General features: G+C 36.3%; 1 protein-coding gene across 1 annotated transcript in view; it reads left to right on the top strand.

Annotated features, from left to right (window-relative positions):
- Positions 1 to 19,428, top strand: part of FBXL13 (F-box and leucine-rich repeat protein 13) — a 122,845-nt gene extending 103,417 nt beyond the window's left edge. The window contains exons 18-20 of the mRNA XM_012720759.1: positions 9,174 to 9,308; positions 14,844 to 15,007; positions 19,236 to 19,428. Coding sequence (XP_012576213.1) covers positions 9,174 to 9,308; positions 14,844 to 15,007; positions 19,236 to 19,428 — 492 coding nt within the window. The remainder of the gene's footprint in view (positions 1 to 9,173; positions 9,309 to 14,843; positions 15,008 to 19,235) is intronic.
- The last annotated feature ends 3,989 nt before the right edge of the window (positions 19,429 to 23,417 follow it).

The following is a 23,417-nucleotide window of genomic DNA, read 5'->3' as shown; positions in this document are numbered from 1 at the left end:
ATTGCTTTTCTCTGGGATTATGATTTTAAGCATATTTTCAATATCTCAGTGCAGCAGCTTATTAATGTACACACTTAGGTGCTTAATTAACACTGCTTGTGACAATTTATGTGACCCTTAGACTCAAAATTTTTTTTTCATCTATATTAATCTAAATCCACATCTGTCTTAGTTACAATTTCTTAAGCATCTATCATGTGAGTCCTCTCTGGTTAAGCCCTCACCCATCTCACCTACGTACGGGTAAGTGCACTCAAAACTTTCAAGCAGAGGGTCTACTTGGGCAGATGGAACTTATATGTCTTTTATTTCTTTTTTTTTTTTTTGTCTTAGTTTATAGGTTAGGACTTTAACTAACATGACATTAAATAGGAGTGGTAAGGGAGGAGACCCTTACATTGTCCCTGTTTTAGGGGATAAATAGTTTCTTACCATCGTGATATTTAGCTACAGGTGTTTTGAAAATGCTGTTTATCAAGCTAAGGAAGTTCCCATCCTATTTCCAGTTTACCGAAAGGTTTTGTTTTTAATCATATTTTGTCAAATGCAACTTTGCATCTATTGATACGACCATATAATTTTTCTTCTCTAGCCTACCAATGTGATGGATTACATTAATTTATTTTTAAATTTTGAAACTGACTTGCATATTTGTAATAATCACATTTGGTTGTGATCCATAATTCTTTTTAAATATAGTAGGATCTGATTTTCTACTCTTTGTTGAAGATGTTTGCATCTATATTTATGGGAGATAGTGGTCTTTCTCACGGTAACTGGCCTACTTTGTATGTGTGTGGTTTTGGTGATAAGATAAAGTTGGACTCAAAAAACAAGTTAGGAAATGTTCACTTTGTCCCTATTTTCTAAAACAGATTCCAGAATTCTTGCTTAAATGTTTATTAAAAGTCACATATGAATCCATCTGGGCCAAGTCTTTGTTTTGTAAGGTTATTAATTATTGATTCAATTTCTTTAAAAGGTTTAGAACTGTTCAGATTTCTTCTGGTGTGACTTTCAGTGGTATCTTTTGCCAGAGAATTTGTTCATTTCATCTAGGTCATTAAATTTGTGTTATAAAGTTATTTGTAATATTCTTTTGGTATCCTTTAATGTTCTGGGTATCAGTGGAGATAGTCCCTCTTTCATTTCTGTTATTACTAACTTGTATGTTTTTTCCCCCTCCTGGCTGGCCTAGATAGAGGTTTATCAATTTTACTGGTCTTTTCAAATAACCAGGATTTTAGCTGACTTTCTAATTTTCCTTTGCCTCTGATCTATAGTTGCCTGATAATTTTTACTTTATTATAATTATTTTTTTCCTGATTCTCTGATACCTCTATATCCCTCCTCTAAGTAAGGCCATTCATTATTTTTCTTTTTCTTTATTTAAAAAGGATTCTTAGGCTTCCTTCATACACTAGGAAAAAAACCATAGATGATTAAGTTCAATTTAGATGAATAACTGTCTTCATATAGGACCATATTCAAACTGACTCATGCAGATTAATTTTGTAAAAATGTGACATCTTGGCCAGTCACATTTCATATGCACTGAAAACATTTTGATTGGAGTATCCATATAGTGGACACTGAGACAAGTTTGTCTATTGAAACCATTTTAAAAGTTGTTTTGTTTTTTAATGATGAAGCCAGGTCTAGTGGAATAGGCAGGCTTATAAACAACAAAAGTCAGTATCATGCAACAGTTGTTAGCTAACATTAATTTTGTACCTATTATATGCCTACTTAAGTATTTCTAAATAGTTCCCAGTATTAATAACCTGCCTCTTGAGGAAGGTAATACTTTTTAATCCACATTACAGATAAGGAAACTGAGGCTCAAAGAGGTTAAGAATCTTGCTCTAAGTCACAAAGCAGGTAAGCTAGGATATAAACTGTCCAATTCCAGAGTGACAAGTGTAGCCATGGAGCTGTGAGAAAGGAAAGAAAGGTACAACTGAGGTACATAGTTCAACATGAGAATGCTAGGAAAAAGCTTATTTATTGGGGGGGGGGAAGGATGAAAAGACAGTTATTACAATTCAAAGGAAAAGGAAAAATAAGGTTTTTGTTATAGACCAGAGGGGAGCCGATGGCAGCCTGAGCAAGGGTGGTAACAGAAGAGGAGAAGGTAATGGATTAGAGAACTTGCAAGTAGCAAAATCTATAGAAATGATGATACTTTAGATGAGATGAAGCTAAGCATATGGTTAATGATGATTTCATGCAGCTACCTTGGCTGGACTGGGAAGTTTGGTCATTTTCAAGACCTCTGTAGTCAAGTCACACATTAATTACTGAGTCCTTTTTAGTGTTTTGGCACTTATCATTGTACTTCCCCATCTTGTGAATGATTCTACCTGTGCTTCCTTTAAACTCTTTCACCCCTTTACTCAGGATATTCCGCCAGAATTTGTTTCTGTTTTAACCCTGCTCCCAGGTAATATTAAGGTTGTGGTAGTCTATATCTCTTAGTAATGATGAATGCATGAGCTCTGTACAGTTTTATTATTTGTCCTCTATAGATTTTATAGTTTGGGGAGAACAGCAGTGTTCCCCCAAACAAGGCTTCTTCTTATCTTTCTTAACTATGAAAAAAGGATCTAACAGAGGTAGGTATATGTTGTTAAAGCTCTGCAACCAGGATGCAGTGAATAGTGTTTACAATGACGAGAGCAGAGGTTTGTGGTTCAGCTTTATTGCTTGAGTCTTTTTCTGCCTGATTGGTGGCTTTTATCTTTTGTACGTTAATTTACTGATATCACCCAAAAGAGACTTCTTGTAACTTAGGTGAGATGTCACATTTTCTAATGACCACTTTTGTTTTTGGGGTATAAGGAGCAGTAGAGGTGTTAGATCCTCCAGTTCCTTTAATGTTCTTTTTCTTTTTTGAGACCCTCAATCTTACCCTAATATCTTGGAACAATCGAGAAGTTCTTTCTACTTTATCTTTCAGTGTGTTTTAATCTCTCAATATCCATTCTGTTGTGTGATAAACTTCAGATGTTCTTTTTTATTTTAGTAACAGATTTATCTTGATTTACAAGTAGAAAGTAGAAGAAATTAAGGAATGTGGGGCTGGAATGGTTAGCTAACCATAAGCCACTTCATGGTTGCAAGATAGCAGATTAAGATCCATTAGTGTCTATTTGGCTATTAACTTGACCCAGGAATGTTGAGTAAGTCAAGTGGTTCTGTACACATGAGTTTGTGCCAGGCTGGGCCCAAGTAGGGAATGAGGGTTTAGGGTTCTTGGTCCTGTACCCCGAACTACCTGTCCTAGAGAACTGAATTTCTTATGAGTAGAGTGGAGTGCCTACATACATACTCAGGTCAGAAAGAACTGGGGGTACTGAGAGTACCCACTTTATTCAGTGATGTATTCAAATACTCCTCCTCAAGAACAGTCTATTCTGGACATTTCTCGCTAGAGTGTAAGAACATTTGGACTCTTGAATATCTTGCCCTAAGGTTAATGCTGGGTTCATTCTTGCACTAACAGCATTACTATCTGGTGATATCTTCTCTGAACTTAAACTCTTAATATGAATCATTAAACTTTCTATTGTAAAATATTTTTGATGCAAGAGTCTCATCAGTCACTCTTTTCAACTGAATGCTCAACTGAAATTTATTTTTGTGGCTTGTATACATCAACTTAAAATGCCCAAGGTAGATTAGATGTGTTGACTCTGCATAGCAACATTACAAACAAACAACAACAACAAAAAAACACAAAAAAAAACAAAAAAAACCCCAAAACTAAAACTAACATTGATTTCTGTTTGGTTTCCAAGATTAAGTCATTTAAGAATCATCAAAGCACGAGCTTTCAATAACTCCACCTCTTCTCTAGGGATATATTTATGATTGTGGGTTACAAAGGAAGCAATAAACAGAGGATCCCTTTCCAAAATGGTCTTATTCCTTGGCCTGTCGTTCAGTGGAAGCTCTCAAGTCTCCTGAATGGGAAGCTGAACATTTAGATGTGGACACGAGTTCTTAAACATACTGCTCAGGAAAATTCTTTACCTCATTCAAAACTTCAGGTACCATTAGGAAACTGACCAAACTGTATTTGATTATAAACCCAGATGGTCCCAGATACAAAGTTAAGGAAACTGTTAGAAAGAAGAAGTAGGTAACTGGAACCCTGTGGAAAAAGTAGCACCCATAAAACCCAGAACAAGTAAGATCTTTGCAACAGAATTCTGTGCAGTAGAACACACCAAAAATAGTCTGTTAGAATTTATAATAAAACAACATATTTTTCAGACCTAAGCTAGATGGGAACAACTGCGAGACACATACAAAGTCCCACCAAAAACCTAGGCTTTATTCGCTCTCCAAAGGCTATGAGCAAAGTAATTAAGCTTAGTATTCTCTGTTGCCTCTGATACGGCTTCCAATATTTCTAATTGTAGAGACAATTCAATAGAATCAGAAATTTACCAGACTTCAAAGGATGTGGGATTTGACAACTTGTCTGTTTCCCATAGTCTGTAAGATTTCATGGGATACTGGAGTCACCGGTATAATGTTTTCTTGGCTGAGAACTAACTGAAACTGAGAACACTCCACACCAGTCCTGGCTTATTGCCCACTCTCACTGGGGACAACTACTTGGGGAGATCTGAAGCACTGAGAGATTCGCTAAATAAATGCACATATCTGTTCTTTTCATGTTGAATAGCCACAGAGAATTGTAAGATAATATGTTAAAGATAAAAAATCCTTCAGAGACTTCTCCTGGCCTTGAAGCTGCCTCCAGGAACATGAACATATCCTATGTAAGATGAAACTTGTTCAAAGGTTAAGCAAAATTTGTCAGATTTTCTGAAGTCAAAAAATAAAAAGACAAGAAAAATAACATCAGAATCCCACCTGCCTACAACAGTATGAGTTTTATGGCTCTTTTGTTTATCTATATGGAAGATCTGTTTTTGATCTTCCATTCATGCAACATGTCTAGGTTTCTCTCATAGTGCCTTGCCTGACACAAAGTGAGCGCCTACCCATGTCTCACAGGAGTGGTGATTCCTCAAGCTCTCACTCTATGGCCCCTCTCTATCAACTTCCAGTTAAAAGTTGTATACAGTATTTCCTCAACCCCAACACCTTCAGTATGTTGAAAGTAATTGTCCTCTGGTCTTAAACAACAGATGAGATTGTTCCAAGATCTCTCTAGTTCCATGGCTGAGAGACAAAAGCCAGTATTTGCATAGGATGCTAGGCCTGCTGAGTGTTTCTGGAGCACACATTTTCCTTTTATTTTTCAGTCATCTTGTGAGATAATTAGTTGTTTTAATAATAGTAATAGTCATTCTCCTATTATAATTGAGGAACTTGAGATTTAAGTATTAACTTAAGGTCACAGACAACTTCAAAGTCCAGGCCCTTTCTGGTTTCTACTAGATTGATAGCTTCCCTTGATCACATCATTTCTTACTCCATTATATCCCAAAATGGGAGATGAACTTACTGCTTCTCAGAGATCTCTAAATGGAAGAGGTCACAGGAGGATTGTGTAACTCACTAAAGTAAAAATTCTGAATTGCCTTTTTTGGGGGGAATAGAAAGAAAACAAGTATGGAAACTGGCTCTGCATAATTTTATTTGGGGGACAAGGCTGGGATTTCTCAGTTCTGTGTGTTGAGCCCACTCCTATGTGCTCTAAAGCCTGATGAGGCAAGCCTTTCTCTGGTGGGATGCAGCACTACAACTTTATGCAGCATGAGGCTCAAGAGAGCTATAGTTTTGAGTATCATAATTTAAAACTGTGGAAGTTGTATTTAAGTCTCTGAGGTAATCAAAATACTCCATATCACAGAAAATGATTCTAGACAGTACATAATTTTTCTGGATTTATCAATAAGAAAGTCCCCACCCCACAAAAAGAAAAAAAAAATCACCCAAGAACTTTGTAGTAGAATTAATCGTAAACTTATAAAACAGTCAAGAGATGGTGGCCTAAGTATGTACCACTGGATAAGCAGTTTTAAGACTAGGCGCTGTCACGCTTTGAAGTGGTTTAAATCAGAATTTTGGCAGAGGTCATATTGTGGCTCTTGGTAAATGTGAGTGAAACAGTCCCCTCTACATACCCAATTGAGGAATGTTATTAAGCTCCACATTGTGACTCAGCTGGGAGATACAGAAATTATTTAACTCACTAAGAGATTATCAAGTTTTCTTCAAGATTTTTTTTTTTATATACAGAACTGGGGTTCAGGCCAGAGGTGTGGGGGCAGTGAGAGGATTCACCAGAGACAGAGTCAGGAGTAGAAAAGGCAGATCAAAAAGGTACACTGCTGAGGGGAACAGCAGGTGGGTCAGGAGAGGTCTGCTGCGCCATGCAGGTCACTTCCGGGGTGGAGGATTGAACTTGCACTGAGCGGCTGTGGCCAGCTTGCAGTGCTGTGTCCTAACCCACTGAGCCACCAGGGAAGGCCTTTCTTCAAGATTCTTAATCCATAGCAAATTGGCTGAAAAAATACTTGAGATAGAAGCCAACTTGATATTTTTTACATTTTTATCTTCAAATTAACAGATTTTGACTTGGCAGAAGCTTAGCCTAGCATTATCTAAGAAAAGAAAAATCAACAGTATTGACAAATGTATAATTACACAGTACTGATGCCTAATCAGCATAAAATAATCCTCTCTAGGGAGGAACTGGAATTTCATGAGTGATTAGGTTGAAACATGTCTGCAGACTATGACTTACAGATCTCTACAGGAAAAAATGAGTAAGAGGGAAGGTTATAACGTAGTTCTTAGATATGTAATACTTTATGCCAAGCATAGTTTTGAGCCAATCTTTGTGCTTCAGATATTCCACAGATGAAAATGCTATGCTATGACTACATCATAGATCTTCTAATCATTTTATAAGTCCTTAATTTAAAACCTAAGAGTTGAACTTCAAAGAATATTAGGGCTTATAAAGAATGAAAAGCATATTGAAGTAGAAATGACTCAAGATAAGACACTGACAGATGCTATTGAAACGGTTTTCAGACATTAAGAGGCTTGAATTTTTCTTTAAACCTTGTTTTCATCCTTTCATAAATTATTCTTATAGCTTAAGTATCCCTTCTTGCTGTATGATTTCTCTGGTCTTTTGTGAGGCGATTGTGACAACCACAGTTAATATGAAAATGCTGCTCTCTCGTTTCTTGAACCCTATCCAGTCTCTCAGCAGAAAACTATGTTGATCTTCTTTGCAACACAGGAATTCTTTTTTACTAAAACAGAATTCTGTACATTCCTGAAGGTATTTTTAAAGGATCGATCAGCTACCTTAATATGGAGAACCTACTGCATTCTAAATATTTGAACAGAATATAAAAAGCAAGTAAAGATGCACTGTTTCACTGCATCCTTACTGAAAAATCTGTCAATTCTCCAAGGTGAGACTGCAAACCACTAATTCTGACCTTCAAAGCTTGATTTCCCTATGCACCATACTGAGTGTGCCCCTTATCCTTGATTACCTTTGGTGACAGGGAACTCACTATCTTCTGACAAATTGTTCTTCCAAGTTTTAATATCTTTCAGTTGCCAAAGAAGAGCGATTCAGAGTTAGTCACAACAAAGGAATTCTGGTATTGTATTTTAAGTAGTCAATCAGTTGAAACAGACAAATTCTGCAAGAGGTTACAGGAAAGAGCTAGGATTAAGTAACCAATATCTTTTAATTTTTCTCCAAATACTACACAAATGTACAATTTCCATTATTATGGGTGCCACATGCAAATGCCAATAATAGTTAACATTTGTTAAGTACTTACTATGTATCAAGCACTAATCAGTGTATTATACCATCTCTCAAAAAACAGTGCATATGTATTTGTAGCTAGATATAGAATTTACTTTAACACCAAGCCATATCATATGTGTGTGTATTTAATTTCATGTAATTGTATAATCATCCTTTGACATGGGTGTTAGCACTGTTATTTCACCCAAGGAAGTACTATGGCCCAGAGTTTCTGTAACCTACAGCAGCAGTGCCAGACTTCCAGCTAACTTTATTCTGTCTCATACTACAGTCTTACTATGCTACTTCTTACTATGCTGAAGAGCCTCTCCTGGTAACTTTCCTCTTCAAATAACTTGCTAACGAAAACAATTGACTGATTTGTTGTCTCCAGTCTTCCTCAGAGCTAAAATGAGAAGCAATTAGCACAGTCCATGTAGTGGAAGGGAGGAAGCCCATGGGTGATTTTACTTTTGGAGTCATGAACTGATCTAATAGGTCATGAGTTCTGAAAGGGAGTGCAGTGGACATTCATTCATAAATAACCTTGCCAGTAACTCACTAGAATGACTAAAAATGTAATAAACAAAATTAAAGTAAACTATTATTTCCTGAGATCATTAATTTCATGCTCTTAGAATTTAAACATCTTCATAATGAAATAAAATCTCTAGTAAGGTTAAGCACATGATGATGGTTATAATTCTTTCTTGGGGAGGGACTTTTCTTTTGAGGACAGTGTTAGCATTATCTTGATTGGTCACTGTTTCTAATTTCTACTGATCTGTATTTTTATACTTACTGTTAGGTGTACTTCGTGGATTACTCTGTTTCTATATAACTGCTAAGTTATAAGCTTTTGACTTATTTTCTGAAGTGATTTTGCTTATCACTGAGTTCTTTTCATATAAAGTAGGAATGAAAATTAAGCACTACTAAGAAAGATGACTTGTCAGTGGTTTTCAGAACTTTTCCATTCCTAGATCTCAGGTAAATATACTCTCTCTTCAGAAAGATGCTAAATGGTAAATACTGTTTTCCCTAATTTGAAGAAATAGAGACTGAAGCTCAGAAAGTTTTAAGTGTCTTGCTAAGGTTTCAAAGCTATTAAGTGGCAAAAAAGAAATTAAGATCAGGTCTGCTTAATTCCAAAAATGACTCTTCACTACATGACATTGTAACTCCAGAGTGTTTGTCATCTTATTTCACCTCTAGATTTCTTTTGAGGTAAGTAAATTTGGGATAATAATGACTTCCTGTTTTTTTTGTAAGAAGATGTAACACTTTCAGGGACCGAAATGAATGGTATGGGTAAAACAGCTTTAGATAAACACTACATTTGAATAAAGACTAGGAAAAAGAGGGGAGTGGGGTGGACAACAAACTTTGAGCTTGCACTATCTTACAGGCTTTCTGCAAAGGCTCCCTGATCTTGGAGCACCTGGATGTCTCTTATTGCTTCCAGTTGTCAGATGAAAGCATTAAAGCACTGTCCATTTACTGTGTTAACCTCACCTCTCTCAGCATTGCTGGCTGTCCAAAGGTATGTGCAGGTGTTGGAGTTCAGACATAGCAAATGGAAGTATGGCCAGAAAACACGTGTAGGGCAGCAGTCAGGAACTGGACTCTCAGAACTTTGTCGGGTGTGAGGCACTCATTAGGGTTGTTCTCTTGCCCCAACTTGGAAATAAATTTATGATTTCATTTGTGTAAAAGTAAAATTTGAAAAGTTAAAAATAGTTCTCATACAAATATAAAAATGAGTCAAAGCTTCCTTAATTCATTGTCAAATAACTAGCAAAAATGATTAAGTCAGTTCATAAAGCATTTGATCGAACTGACTAAAGAAAGACTGTTGAAATGATTGTTAGGTTAGACCCAAAATTGGCTAATTCCTACAAGGTAATAAATCCATAAACTAAGGCTATCACAGCTTCCATATAGAAGTGACTTGAATTTCTTCTGGAGAAAATGCAAAAGTTAGAGAAAGAAAAATACTGGATGGTTTCACTCATAGCAGGAGTATAATGGACCAGGCGAGAAAATAACAAAAATAATGAACAACCATATACCAGAGACATTTTGTGGGGGTGGAGTGGGGAATGGGATCAAAAACGGGGAGGGAAGTGCATGGGATTATGGTGATGGCACACGGGTGACTTGGTAATGGGAAACCTGTGGGGATTACAATTGAGATGGGAAAACAAATGTACAAAATGATGTAAAAATAAACTTTTGTAAAATAAAAAATGTATATATCTATAAAAAAGAAAATGCAAAAGTTAACATCTAACTTTAGTCACTAAGTCAGTTAGTTATAAAGAGTAAGCCAAAGGCATAATTCCCTACAAATTTCCTCAGGTGGGCCTGAGTTAAACAGTATTCTGGTGTAATACTGAAAGCACACACAATCATCTTTTGTATGCATTTTTCTGTCTATATTATTGTAAATACTGTTTTCAAGGGTTTGGTTATTTTTCTTGATAGATGTTTATAAAGAAACATGTACTCACTATAAAAAGTTTGGACTACACACAGAAGCATAAAGAAGAAAGTAAAAATCTATTGCCATACCATCATCCAGCTGTAACCATCACTGGAATTTATATATATTTTTCAAGAATATTTTTCTCTGTATGAAGAGCGTACACAGCTATAAGGTTTACGTTTTGTTTTGGAGACAAATACATACTTTCTAAAATATATCATACTTTCTAAAATATATCATAAACCCTTTCTCTTAATTTACTACAGACATTTCTCCATATAGAGAGAGAGCTCTCTGGCTCTGGATTAATATGGCATGTTCAATATCCACATACAACTCTGCTTCCTCTTTAAACCACACAAAAACTTGTGAGGAAGAGTAAGGGCCCACACCAATAAAGGAAACAAGAAGGAAGACAAGTAACAAAATTGAAAGCTAGATCATTAACTCATTTGGCAGCCCAGAACCAGCTTTGAATGCTGAGTTGGCAGTGACTGACATTATAATCTTCAAACTTGGCAGCATTGAGTACAGCTACAACTGGGTTAGGCAGTGGCTAAATTAAGGAAGACGAGGTTAAAACTTTTTGAGAAGTATATAAATCTCTAGATCTTCTCCCTATTGCACACCTCTAGGCAATTGTCTCTCTCCACCCTCACATAAAGACTGGAGATTTATTTCCTAGAGTCAGATTTCTTATTAGTGTTAGTGATATTTTGAACAAAATCATTCTTGTCATGGGGGCCTATTCTGTGCACTGTAGGATGCAAATCCCACAGTGTAGCAAATCTTTATCCTCTACCCACCACCTGTTGGTAGAACCAGCTGGCAACCCCTCAAGTCATGACAACAGACTTTGCTAAATATTATCTTGAAGGCAAAATCATACTATTAGCTATTCTGCAGAGGGAAAACAGAAGGTTACGGGGTCTGGGAAACATGATATATAACTGAGGACTTGGGTACAAATGTCAAAATAGGAATTAAGTGGCTGAATGCAGAATCCTAAGACTCAAGTACTTTTACAACACAGCATCCAAAATTTGGCTACCAGATCTTTCCCTCCAGGCAGGAGATTAGGAGCCTCTTTTCTGGAAACATTGACTAGCTACCACAATGACAAAGACTGAAAAATACTGACACAAGTTTCCTAACAGATAGCTCATCTAGATCATTGGGGCAGAAAGTAGAGTAGATTCGCATCTTATACTCAGTCCTTCTGATCAGTTTTGAGCAAGTAGTTAAGACTTACTGGACATAAGAGAAACACACTAAAGTGTAAGATAAAAACCAAACAGGGAAAAACTTGGAAGCAAAATACACAGAAGGAAAAAAATTAAAATATCTTTAAAAAATCCTCAGAATGCTAACAATGGGTTTCTATTTACCAAAGCATCACCAGAAATGTAGAGATGGCCCGCATTCTAGCTAGTCTAAAACTCAGCTTCTTTTGTTTAGTTAGTTGTGTGGGGAATGGATTAAGGGAGTATGTTAGTACCTCTAGTTCCTCCATAGTTAATTGTGCCACAATAAAGAGGAGAAAGCTGCAGGGGATGGGGGAGATATGGCAAATTGAGGCAAAATTAAGCCAGATAATTTACAACAAAATTTCTTTTGTTTATTATGTGCTTGTTTAGAACTAAAGAAGTCAGATATCTTCTTGGTCAGCATCAATCTGGTTCTAGAAGTGAGCTGGGTCATGGAACTCAGCACACTAGCAGCAATGGCAGGGAGCGATGCAGCTTGAACAGTCTTAGCTCACAGGGCTCTTGCTTTCATTGCACATGGACACATGGGCAACACATGGCTCACTGGGAAGTGCCCCCTACATGGCAGGCACAAATGGAGACTGGCTTTTTTAACGGCTCTACTAATTAGGAAGGGAAGAAGGGGAATGTAAAAAAGGAGACTCCAGGGAGAGCAGGAATTGCGGCAAAGAGTTTTGTTTTGTTTTATTTTGTATTTTTGTTTCCTTGGTAAGAAGAAACTGAGAGATTCTTCTAAGACTGTGTAATGGATAAGACCATGTTCTAGAAACTAGAGCCTATCACACAGATATCATTAAATTAATCATTTTACATCAAAGATACTAGGTGAGATCAAGAAAAGGGAGTGGATTATTTTAGAATCTCTCTATATAAGGAGAATAGGGTTTAGCTTTACCATTTCTGTGGATGAGATGAATATTCTACTATAGAAGATGTGGATAATCTGAATGCTCTTTCCTCAGAATCATTAGACAGTAGTTCAGTCTAATATAATCCACCAGAAGATGTGGTATATTTTATGATGGAATACTACTAAGCAACGAAAATGAAATATTGACATTTGTAACAACATGCATGGAACTGGAGGGGATTATGCTAAATAACATAAGGGAGAAAGACAAATACCAGGTGATTTCATTAATGTGTGTAGTATAAAAAAGCAAAATAAAGGTGCAGACCAAACTAAATCAAAACAAACACCTAGAAATCTAACCTCAGAATTGAAGTAACAGAAGGGGAGGATAGGGGTTGAGCCACAGGGCGGAGGGGGGAGGGAGTTGCCAATGGAATACAGAGGAAGATTATTGGTGCTTTAGTGGATTATTTGTGCTTTGGTAATGGCTGTGGTGTGGTCACACACATCTAAAGAAATGTTAGCCTGTATTCTTAAATATACAGTTTTGTAAAGCAATGTTACCACAATAAAAATACCAGAAATAGAGAGAGAGATAATTCCCCCTCACTCCCCACTTAATTTTCTTTTGATGAGCCATAAAACACATTATTCTGGTTCATCACCTTAGGCTAGATTTTGCAAAACCCAAAGGGTAATCTTTAATAGTCACCTTATTTATTTCCTGGATGGTCAGCTCTTCTTTACAACCACCAAAGTCAAGTTAAGTAGTATGTGCCTTCATCCTATCCAGCAGTAAAATGCAAGCAAGATAATCCCTGCTCAATAGCAATGAGTTCAGGACATTACAAACTTGGGAGTGAAGAATATAGTTAGTCATCTCTACCTGCAGTTCTCTGCCTCTGTAAGTCCCAACATAACCTTGTCATTGAACACACAGGAAATGTGAAACTTCTTTCCATTTCCCAGTATCAGTAAGACCTAACACTCTGAACTACACTTGTCCTGGACTTTTCCATCACCTCATCCTTTCTCTACAGTTGTGTATTGTCCCCTCTCCCCCAATAACATCATGTCCTCAGAGGCCAACATAGCAGGAATGTCTAAAGGTGTTTTTGTGAGGCTTATTTGCTATACTAAACCTTTTTCTTTAGCATGTTCTGGAAACAGGGCTTAAACAATGACAACATCTATTTTTTTTTAAACTTAAAAATGTCCATTTCAAATTGAAGGGGTTTTCTGCATAACACTCTCAATTTTATATTACAAACAATAGCCAAGCCTTATGACCTATGTTTTCTAGAATGTTCAGACATTTAAAATAAGAAATTGAATCCAGTTGGAAAAAAATAGCCCTTTGGGGAGAGTAATCTAGTTGATTCTTCACGAAGTTGCATGTCAGCTATAAACTCAAAAGCTACACTAAGTGGAATGATCTAATGAGTAGAGTTGAATTACCACTGCATAACATCTGGATAAACTCTAAAGTTATTGGAACCCTCGGCAGAATTTCTCAAGAGTGAGATTCATGTAGTCTTTGTGGTGTCTGCTCTTCTTTCGTCCCTGCCTACAAACATCTGTCTCACCTAACTGACCCTTTTTTAGAACCATGTTACTCCACACAAGCCATCAGAAACACCCAGATCCCTTCCCATAGTAATCTTATACTTTCTGCAGGTTAATCTGAGGGGATGTCTATGTCATTTTTTAACAATGTGAAGTTACTAAACCTGTTTTCAAATTAATGATACCTCAAGGTACAGTTCAAGTTTAAAGCTAAATCCCATTACTGCAGCATCTTATAAATTGCTCATGCTAGTGTGACCTGGCATTCTAAGGAATTTTTAATGAATTTCTTCATCTAAACCAGAAAACTCTAAAATAACAGCAAGATCACTAGTAGTGGTGCCACTTTAAACATAGTATTTTGACCATAATATTAAGACCTTATTTGGAAACAGAGATAAATCACTAACTTGAGACAGAGAACAGACTCATCGTGTGACAAGATGGTTAAAGAGAATCTACAAGGGTTCTGATTCTGTTAGTTATGGAATGAATGTTTGTGTCCTCTGCAAGTTCATCTATTGAAATCTTAGCCCCCAATGTGATAGTATTAGGAGATGGGGCTTTGGAAAGGTAAGTAGATTCAGATGAAGTCAGGAAGGAGTCCCCATTGGAAAATCAGGGTCTGTATAGGAATAATGTGAAGTTAGTGTGTTCTCTGTCATGGAAGGGTATGCAAGAAGGTGACCCTCTGCCAACCAGGAAGAGGACCATCACCAGACACTGAATCTGTGAGCACCTTGACCTTGGGCTTCTACCCTCTAGAACTATGAGAAATGTTTGTTGTTTAAGCCACTCAGTCTAAGAATTTTTGTTAGAGCAGCCCAAACTGACTAGTATACTGTTCCTCCCTGAGATAGCATTTGTTAGGACAATCAGTACTTACTTTGGCTGTGTGTTCAGATTACTGATTCAGCGATGGAGATGTTAACAGCAAAATGTCACTATCTACACATTTTGGATATTTCTGGTTGTATCCTGTTTACTGACCAAATGCTTGAGAACCTTCAGATGGGCTGCAAACAACTTCGTATCCTTAAGATGCAATACTGCAGACTCATTTCCAAGTAAGTATATATCTGAATTGGAAAGCTTTGAAAACTACTTTTAGAGAAAACAGGATATATGAGTGTTATCTGTAATTCATAGTTACTTTTAGAAACAGGATGACTCATTTTATTTTTTGCCTAATTGGTTCAGCCATCATTTTGAGCTGAACCAAGGTATATACTACAAAAATGGTTAGTGATTTAATATCCCTTTCCCAGAAGTCCTTCCACTTTAAGTACTTTTCCTTCATTTTAATGCAGGTGTCCAAAGTCTTACTCTTTTCTAGTTCATCCTCTATTCATGTTTCAAAACATTTCCATTTAATTAATCTCTAGGTAAAGGAATTGGATTAAATCAGCTCACAAAGTATAAATTATCAACACTTATCCTAAATTCCATCTCTCCCAAATCTTGATAGCTATTACTGATTTAACAAGAGATTTCCTATTAGTTCTAGGGTTCAGAGTAAGATTATTTCACCTAGAACACTACAGGTTATATTCTTGTTCCCTCAATTTGCAAAATATTTCAAATAAAAGATAGAGGTAAATTGGCAGTCTATCGAGGTAGAGGCCTCTGATGTCCACCTTGTGAATTTTTAAATAGAAAGCAGTTGTCTGCTCTATGATTCAGGTTTCCTTTTCCTATTTAATGAGAGTTAAAATATGTATTTTAACTTACCTTATGAAGTCTGAAGTATTTATCGCTAGCTCCTTCCCTTCTCATTTGTGGGTGTTCAATAAGAGAATTCTTGGCCAATCCCTGAAGGTCAGGTTCTTTTCTGCAGGTTGGAAAAATCAACACCAAGTATTAATGTTATCAATGTATAAAGTGCATAGGTAGGCTGAGCAAATAGATTTCACAGATGAGATTTCTTAATTAAGCAAAGTGGCATCTACTTAATTAAGATTTCTTAATTAAGCAAAGTGGCATCTGGCTGGTTATGGGAGGCATGAGGAGAAATGATTTCTAAGCCAAGCTGTGTGTGAAAATTACGTGAAATAAAACTATTAGTTAAAAAATAAGCACTCCCACTGAGCCCGTGCATTTAGGGGGAAGGCAGCCTACTGATGCTGGATCAGAGAAAGGGGACAGGTCCTTGAAATATTTTGAAGAGAAGTGCTGATTCGATTGTTCCTGAGAGGTCTGGATGGTATGAGTATTATTAACTTCATTTAAAGAGGATATTATGAAATAAGGTTCTAGGATTTTCTGCCAACTCTGTTATATCTTAAACATGTTAATCAAAGGAGTACAGCTTTAAATCATTTGATTGTAGTTAGGCAGTCACTACTTTGGGATGGAAATATGATTAAACTTCTATCAAGTGGGATTTACTAAGTACAAAGAATGGAGACATCTGGCAATGACCTCTGAACTTAGTAATTGTGTGGGCTATTAAAAGTGTGATTAATATGGCATTTGGTCAAGTAGATTCAAGATCTCTAGTAATATCCAAGTCCTGCCTTTAACCACTCACTTCCTTTTTAACTCATTAAATACAAAATATGCTAAGAAAATAAAGTTAAGCAAAGTAAGATTTTATTACTAGTTGGCATTGGTCCACAAAGCATAAATGTAAAATTCTAGTTAAGTAATCAAGTTCATGGAAAATTCCTTTATTTAAGCTAGCATTACAAAAGTACCTATTTTGTTGTCTACCATTAAGCCTGGATTTCCCTATCAGCAAGAAACAGTCTTGGCACTAAACCTAAAAGGATTCTGGTTTTTATGCATGTCTCATTGTATAAAGACAAACCATCTTAGTCTTCCTTACAGCTCTCATCCTGCTAAGTTCCAGCAGGAAAGAAGCACAGAAACCTCTCATTTTAACGTTGTCCAGAGAAGTGGTAAGGACTGGTCACTGCAGCTGACGGGAACTGGAAAGGCTACAGACAGCTGACCAGACATCTGGCAGGTCTTAATCCATAGGTCACAGATCCTTGTTCAATACATGGGTGAACTTTAGGGAATCCACGAACTCCCTGAAAATAGTTTTGGATCTAATTGTTTGTGTGAGAACAAGTTTGTGACTTTCATCCAATTTTCAAAAGTGTTTGTTATTGACCAAAATGTTGTTATTGATTCTTTTGGAAGGAATGGGAGAGAAAAAAGCCAGCAAAAGAAGGCATCAGGAAGAGCATGTTTAGCTTGAAAACAATAACATTTCAAAGGCAGAAGAGTTTTCCTAGGAAATTGGTTTAAATCAGGAGACCTGTGCTAACAAAAAAATGGTAGCTTTTGTAGTATCAGAAATTAACTATGATTGGGACAAAAAGAGGCTATGTGGCCTACTGTAACAATGAGACATGGGATTGTTAATTGCAGTAACTGAAAACTGAGTGACTGACATGGAAGGTGGCATTACCATACATTTAGGGCTAAACTGTTCAATATCTATGAGTTGAGATAAGGCAATAAACTTGGGAGATGGAGGAGCAAAAATTCATCCATTAAACTGCTGTTTCATTTGAATCAAATCTTAGATGTATTAAAATAATTGTAAACAAACACAAGAAGGATACTAACAAAGCATTGCTATTTTAGTCTCTTACCACACTGCTTTTTGGCTTGTATATTTGTGACCTTACACAAGTTTGAAGAAGTAAAAGCGATTTTTAAATTATATATATGTATGTATGTATTTTATATTATTCTTCATTTTGTACATTTTTTCATCTCAGCTGTAATCCCTGTGGACTTCCCACTTCAACCATGTTTCACCACCACAGTCCAAAGGGAACAAGATAAAAGCAATTTTTATACTAATTTTTAGTTTTAAACCACCAGTCTTATGGATTAACTTAAAAACAAGCATCTTCTCTTTAGAAAAATACTTATTTTCAAAGATGAAATGAAATGTTATAGTCAAAGATAAGATTTTGCATTCTATTAAAAAAAGAGTATTATATCTTTTGCTTTCTCTACTTTGTTATCCTTAAGGGGCGACCCCCCCCCTCTTTTTTAATTCTTTGGAATTGAGATTGCCTTGACCTTGAAGGTGTTTTCTGTGAGACTGTTTGCCCTTGAGGACTAACCACAACATAACTCCAAACATTAGAGGAATCTGAAAGTGTAAACATTAGCCCCATTGGGTTCATATGAGTAAAACATTTTCCTAGGCCACAGAAATCTACTGTTTCTTTACCCTGCATCCTATCTCTGCCTGTGGAAACTTCATCCATCTTTCAAAACTCCAAACCAACCCAACATCTTTTGTGAAGCCCCAAACTCAACACCGTCTTCCTCTGAATTTCTGAATTTACAGAATCCAATACATAGATTTTAACATTGCTTATCATTTTAAACTTTGCTATGCTCCTTTTGTAACATATTCTTATCCAAGGATATGTTACATGTCTTTGTACTACCTGAGGCCCAGTATTAACAGTCAAAACAAGAGAGTTCATTCAACAGCTTACACCAAGGGAAGTCCTTTAGCTCTGTCTCGTCTGCTGATTTATTGATTTAGAGGAGGCCCTCTTAGGTTCCTATTTCCAACACCCTCTGGCCCCTCTTCTGCCTCCTCCCAGCAGAGCTCTGGACACATATACTATAATTCACAATTGTTGGCAATGATTCAATGCAACTGATGATAACCAGACTTCTGCAGAAAGAGGCAACAATAATCTTGACCTACAGGAAAAGGACATGTCTGCTTTGTGAAATAAAATATTTTAAATAGTTGACTAAATATATATCTAAACTTTGGCCTCAGAAGAACCATCATTTTGAAGAATTCTAGATAACTAGGTACTCTTAGTAATGCCAAGTCTGGGAATACATAAATATTAGGTCATATAATTCCTCACTCAGCAATCAGCCAGGGCAAAGTAGTAATATTTAAGACATGAAAACAATTAGCAAATAATGGGAATTTGAGAAGATTAAAAAAAAAAAAAGGTTGAGCATTTTGAATCCTTAATATAGATAAGGTTTGTTAGGATACTCTTAACAAAGAAACAGAAACTCAACACCCCTCAATGTGCCCCCACTCCAAGGCCATGAATCGTTAAACTTGCCCACTCACCGTGTCTACTTATCTTTGAACCAGTAGAGTAAGAAAGTTTAGGATCCTGATTATTACCACAATTACCCCCACCCACCTCCTAAATAAGTCCAAAGAGCTGTGAGGTGAATTCAAATTGTGACAGTGAGTTCTTGGATGCCAAATTTGATCTACTTTGAAAATTTAGTATAGTGATTACTTTTCTAACCGGCTAATGCAAATCACTGTCATTACAGGGAGGCAGCTAAAAAAATGTCATCTATTGTTCAGCTGCAAGAATATAATCCCAATGACCCTCCACCATGGTTTGGCTATGATTTTGAAGGTAAACCTCTCACACAAAAAAATAAAACACTACAAAAAGAAGATTTAACATCAACAGTGAAAACGCCAAAAGAAGGAGAAACTAGTATGGTCCTCAGCCTCTAGTAGGAAGAACAAAGACACTCTAGAATTTGGCAACTTCATTTGCTGGAAATGTCTTTAATGGTTGAAGCTCAGTAATAACAAGCAACAAATATTCTGATTCTCTTTCCAACTACAAATGTTTCTAAATATATTAATTAGCTCTGTTGTCTAATAATCATGATTTCTTGGGGGGGGGGAGGCAAATCAAGGACTGCTATTATGTAAATTCTCCACATTAATTTGCCTTAATCAAACCAATAGTTTTGATGAGATTATCAAATCTAAGGTTAGTTATATAAAACCACCGAGGTGATGTTTTTGACAAGGAATTTAGAAGTCTATCTTTGGAAAAGAAAAAGCAAGGATGGGCACAGATTTCAAGGATCTAGGAGGCTTTAATATAATAAACACAAACATATATTATTTTAATGGAAACAAGATTTTCTTGTGATTTTTAGATTATTTTACCACAAAAGAGAATTAAATGCCAATTAGCCACATACTCGATTTATTTTATTTTACAAAATAAATTGAAATAGGAACTATCCAGGAATAGAATGGATATCCATGCAAAGTCTCAGAAATACCTTTTCAATCAAATTTGCACTATTGAGGAATTTTTCAACAGTGTAGTGCCAAAAAAGATGCTCCCCCAATTTTATGCAAGGAGATATGGCTTAGTAGCTGCACATCCACATATTAATTTTCATTAAGCTGTCACTTCAAGGAGTGTTACATTCTGAAAGAAGATAGTAACTTAAAAAATCAAAAGATAAAATCTTTTGATTTTAAGAAATCAAGTAATCACTCAGCAGTGTACCAACTGATATTGAGAGAAAAAAAAAAGTACAACTCTGTTCTGACTGCCACAAACAAGCTGTCTATACTGACAGTCATTAACTTTTCTATTTCCCACATTTTACTTATTTCTAAATCTGGCTAAACAGTGTCTTTTTTGTACCGCACAAATTTTAAGTAATTATAAAGCTTAAGGGATATAAAAGTTACTTTGAAAGTCTGAAAGGGCTATACAGATTATAGAGTATAATATTTACTCAGTGCTTTTAATAATTCTCCCTTTCTTAGGCTGATTTTGAAAGTTTTCAAAATAAGGGAGTATCACACTGCTGTGGAGTAATTCCTAAAAATAGGAAGCACAGGAATCAGCTAAACAGGAGGATCTAAAACCTGAGTAAAGACATGATGACTAGTCTACAGGATGACTTTAAACTAAATCTGGAGATTTCTGATAGTTGCACAGAAGTTGGCTCTGACTCCTGAATGTCTGGTGTCTCAGAATCTAGTGCATACAACTGGAGAAGTCTTGATAAGAGATGCAACTGCTTTCTAGTTAAATCATGGCAAGACCAGAATTAGGAGAAACATGTCCTGTTATGTTCTCTAGAAACAAAGCAGGGTATTTTACTGTCAAAACTTGCTCCAAAATTCTTTAAGATCCTCTTTTAAACAGACCAGAAGACATTTGTTTATTATTGACACAAATTTCATAGCTATAGAAATGGAAGACAAGCTTGTTAGGTAAAGTGGGCTGCTATGAAAAGGCACCAGGTTGGGTGAACAGGTGGCAAAACTTCTAAGTTCTCAGTGAAAAGTATTCAAGGTGCATTCAAGGTGTCATTAACTCATAAGCATTTGATATATATGATGAGCCTATGTTCCAGAAAACAAAACACAGCAAGCCTTTTCTTTCTAGTTTGGGCCTAATTGTGCAATGTGTACAATTCCTTTAATATAGTTTAAATGTAGTTGACTGCTGTCATGCCAGTGACTTTTCCAGATGCACGAGGAGAAAAAAAAAATTACAAAATTGCCTTAGTTTCCTCTACTTAACAGTTCATACACACACACACCATAACCCCAGCAAACATACTAATGTTATTAATGGAAACTTGTACAAATTCTGATTTCATGAGAGTTCAACTAAAATAATCCCACAAAGATGATCACTTGATTCATAAATAAGAAACAAAAACAGCACTACAAACAAACTACTAAAAAAAAGACATTATTGTAAACCAAAATATTTGGAAAGGCTTATTACTAGGGCTCATTGTTTAGAAAGTGACTTATTCACACTAAACAGTTTAATGCAGGCCATCCCTGTAAGAAAATGGGAATATAATTCTTTGAATGCTTGAATTTTTGAATTGTTAGCGTTGTGCTGTATGATAATAGAAAAGCCCAGGAACTCACTTTAAAAGTAGTACTAACATTTTAATTATCTATTTATTTATGCACCATCCCTAATAGTATTATGAATTAATTCTTAGTCTTTCTTTTCATTTTTTACATCATTCTTCATTTTGTACATTTTTTCATCTCAGAATCCCATGGACTTTCCACCACCAATTCACCTGTATGCTATCATCTAGTCCTTTGCACTCTTCCCACCCCATCCAGTTTTGATCCTATTCCCCTTTCCACCCCTGTAAAATGTCTCTGGTTTATAGTTGTTCATTGTTTTTAATTTTCTCTTTATTCCAATTGTTTCTCCACCCTCCACCTCCCACCCCCTGGTTCCTTATGCTCCTGCTATGAATGAAACCATTGGGTATTTTTCTTTGTTTTTGGCTTATTTCACTAAGCATGATCCCTTCCAGCTCCTGATCCCTTCCAGCTCCATCCATGTTGCTGCAAAAGGCCTGAGCTTATCTTTTTTGATTGCTGAGTTAATATTCCATTGTGTATATGTACCACATATTTTTAATCCATCATATATTTTTGGGCATTTGAGTTGATTACACATCTTCCCTATTGTAAATAGAGCAGCAATTAACATAGGGGTGCAAGTGTCCTTTTGAGTCAATGTTAAACATTATTTTAAGGTCAAAAATGTTCTTTAAAGCAAAGTAAAAACAACCCAGCCAAAACATGGACATAAGAACTAAAAAGACACTTTTTGGAAAAGCCAAAGAAGAAATGCAAATGGTCAACAGGTATATGAAAAAATGTTCACCAAAATCTGTAATCAGGGAAATGCAAATCAAAACCACAATGAGATTCCATTTTATACCAGTGAGAACGGCACATGTTAAAAAACTAGCATCAACAGGGCCCTCCCTGGTGGCGCAGCGGGTTAAAGCACTGCACTGAAAAACTAAAGCCACCTCCGCATGAGTTCGATTCCCGCCTGACCCGGAGGTGACCACATGGCGAGGCAGACCTCTCCTGGCCCGCCCGCTGCTCCCCTCAGCAGTGTACTTCGTCGATCTGCCTGTTCTGCTCCCCACTCTGTCTCTGGTGAATCCTCTCACCCTCCGCATCTCTGGCCTGTGCCCCAGTTCTGTACGAATAAATAAATAAATCTTTAAAAAAAAAAAAAAAACTAGCATCAACAAATATTGGTGAGGATGTAGAGAAAAAGGAACTATCCTACACTGCTGGTGGAAATACAAACAGGTCCAACCACTATGGAAAGCTGTGTGGAAGTTCCTTAAACTACAAAAAAAAAAAAAAAATGGAGCTTCCATTGATCCAGCAATTCCACTAGGGATCTACCCAAAGTCCACAAAAACATTAATTCAAATGAAACCTGCATCCGTATTTTTATTGCAGCACAATTTACAATAGATAAGCTATGAAAACAACCCAAATGCCCAAAATATGATGACTGGTATATTTACACAGTGGAATACTACACAGCAACCAAAAGGGGTAAAGTCATGCCCCTTGCAGCAACATGGATGGAGCTGACAGGGATTATGCTCAGTGAGATAAGCCAGAAAGAATAATATCAAATGGTCTCACTTGTAGAAAGAATGTAGAGGAATCAAATAAGAGATCAGGGGGGAAAATAACTATAATAAAGTAAAAAATTAAAATCATCAGGAAGCAGTAGATCAGAGACATTATGTAGGTGGTAGGGGAAGAAGGATCAGGACAGGAGCAAGAACTATGCAAGAAGAACTATGGTAGTGTACATGGCTGAATGGTGATGGGAATTTCATGGAGAAATCATACACTGTACAAAAATGAAGGATGACACAATA

Source organism: Condylura cristata, unplaced genomic scaffold (genome assembly GCF_000260355.1).
Source record: "Condylura cristata isolate star-nosed mole 26May11 unplaced genomic scaffold, ConCri1.0 scaffold00005, whole genome shotgun sequence".
NCBI lineage: Eukaryota > Metazoa > Chordata > Mammalia > Eulipotyphla > Talpidae > Condylura > Condylura cristata.
Note: the sequence above shows the minus strand (reverse complement) of the source record. Positions and strands in the feature narration are given on the sequence as shown.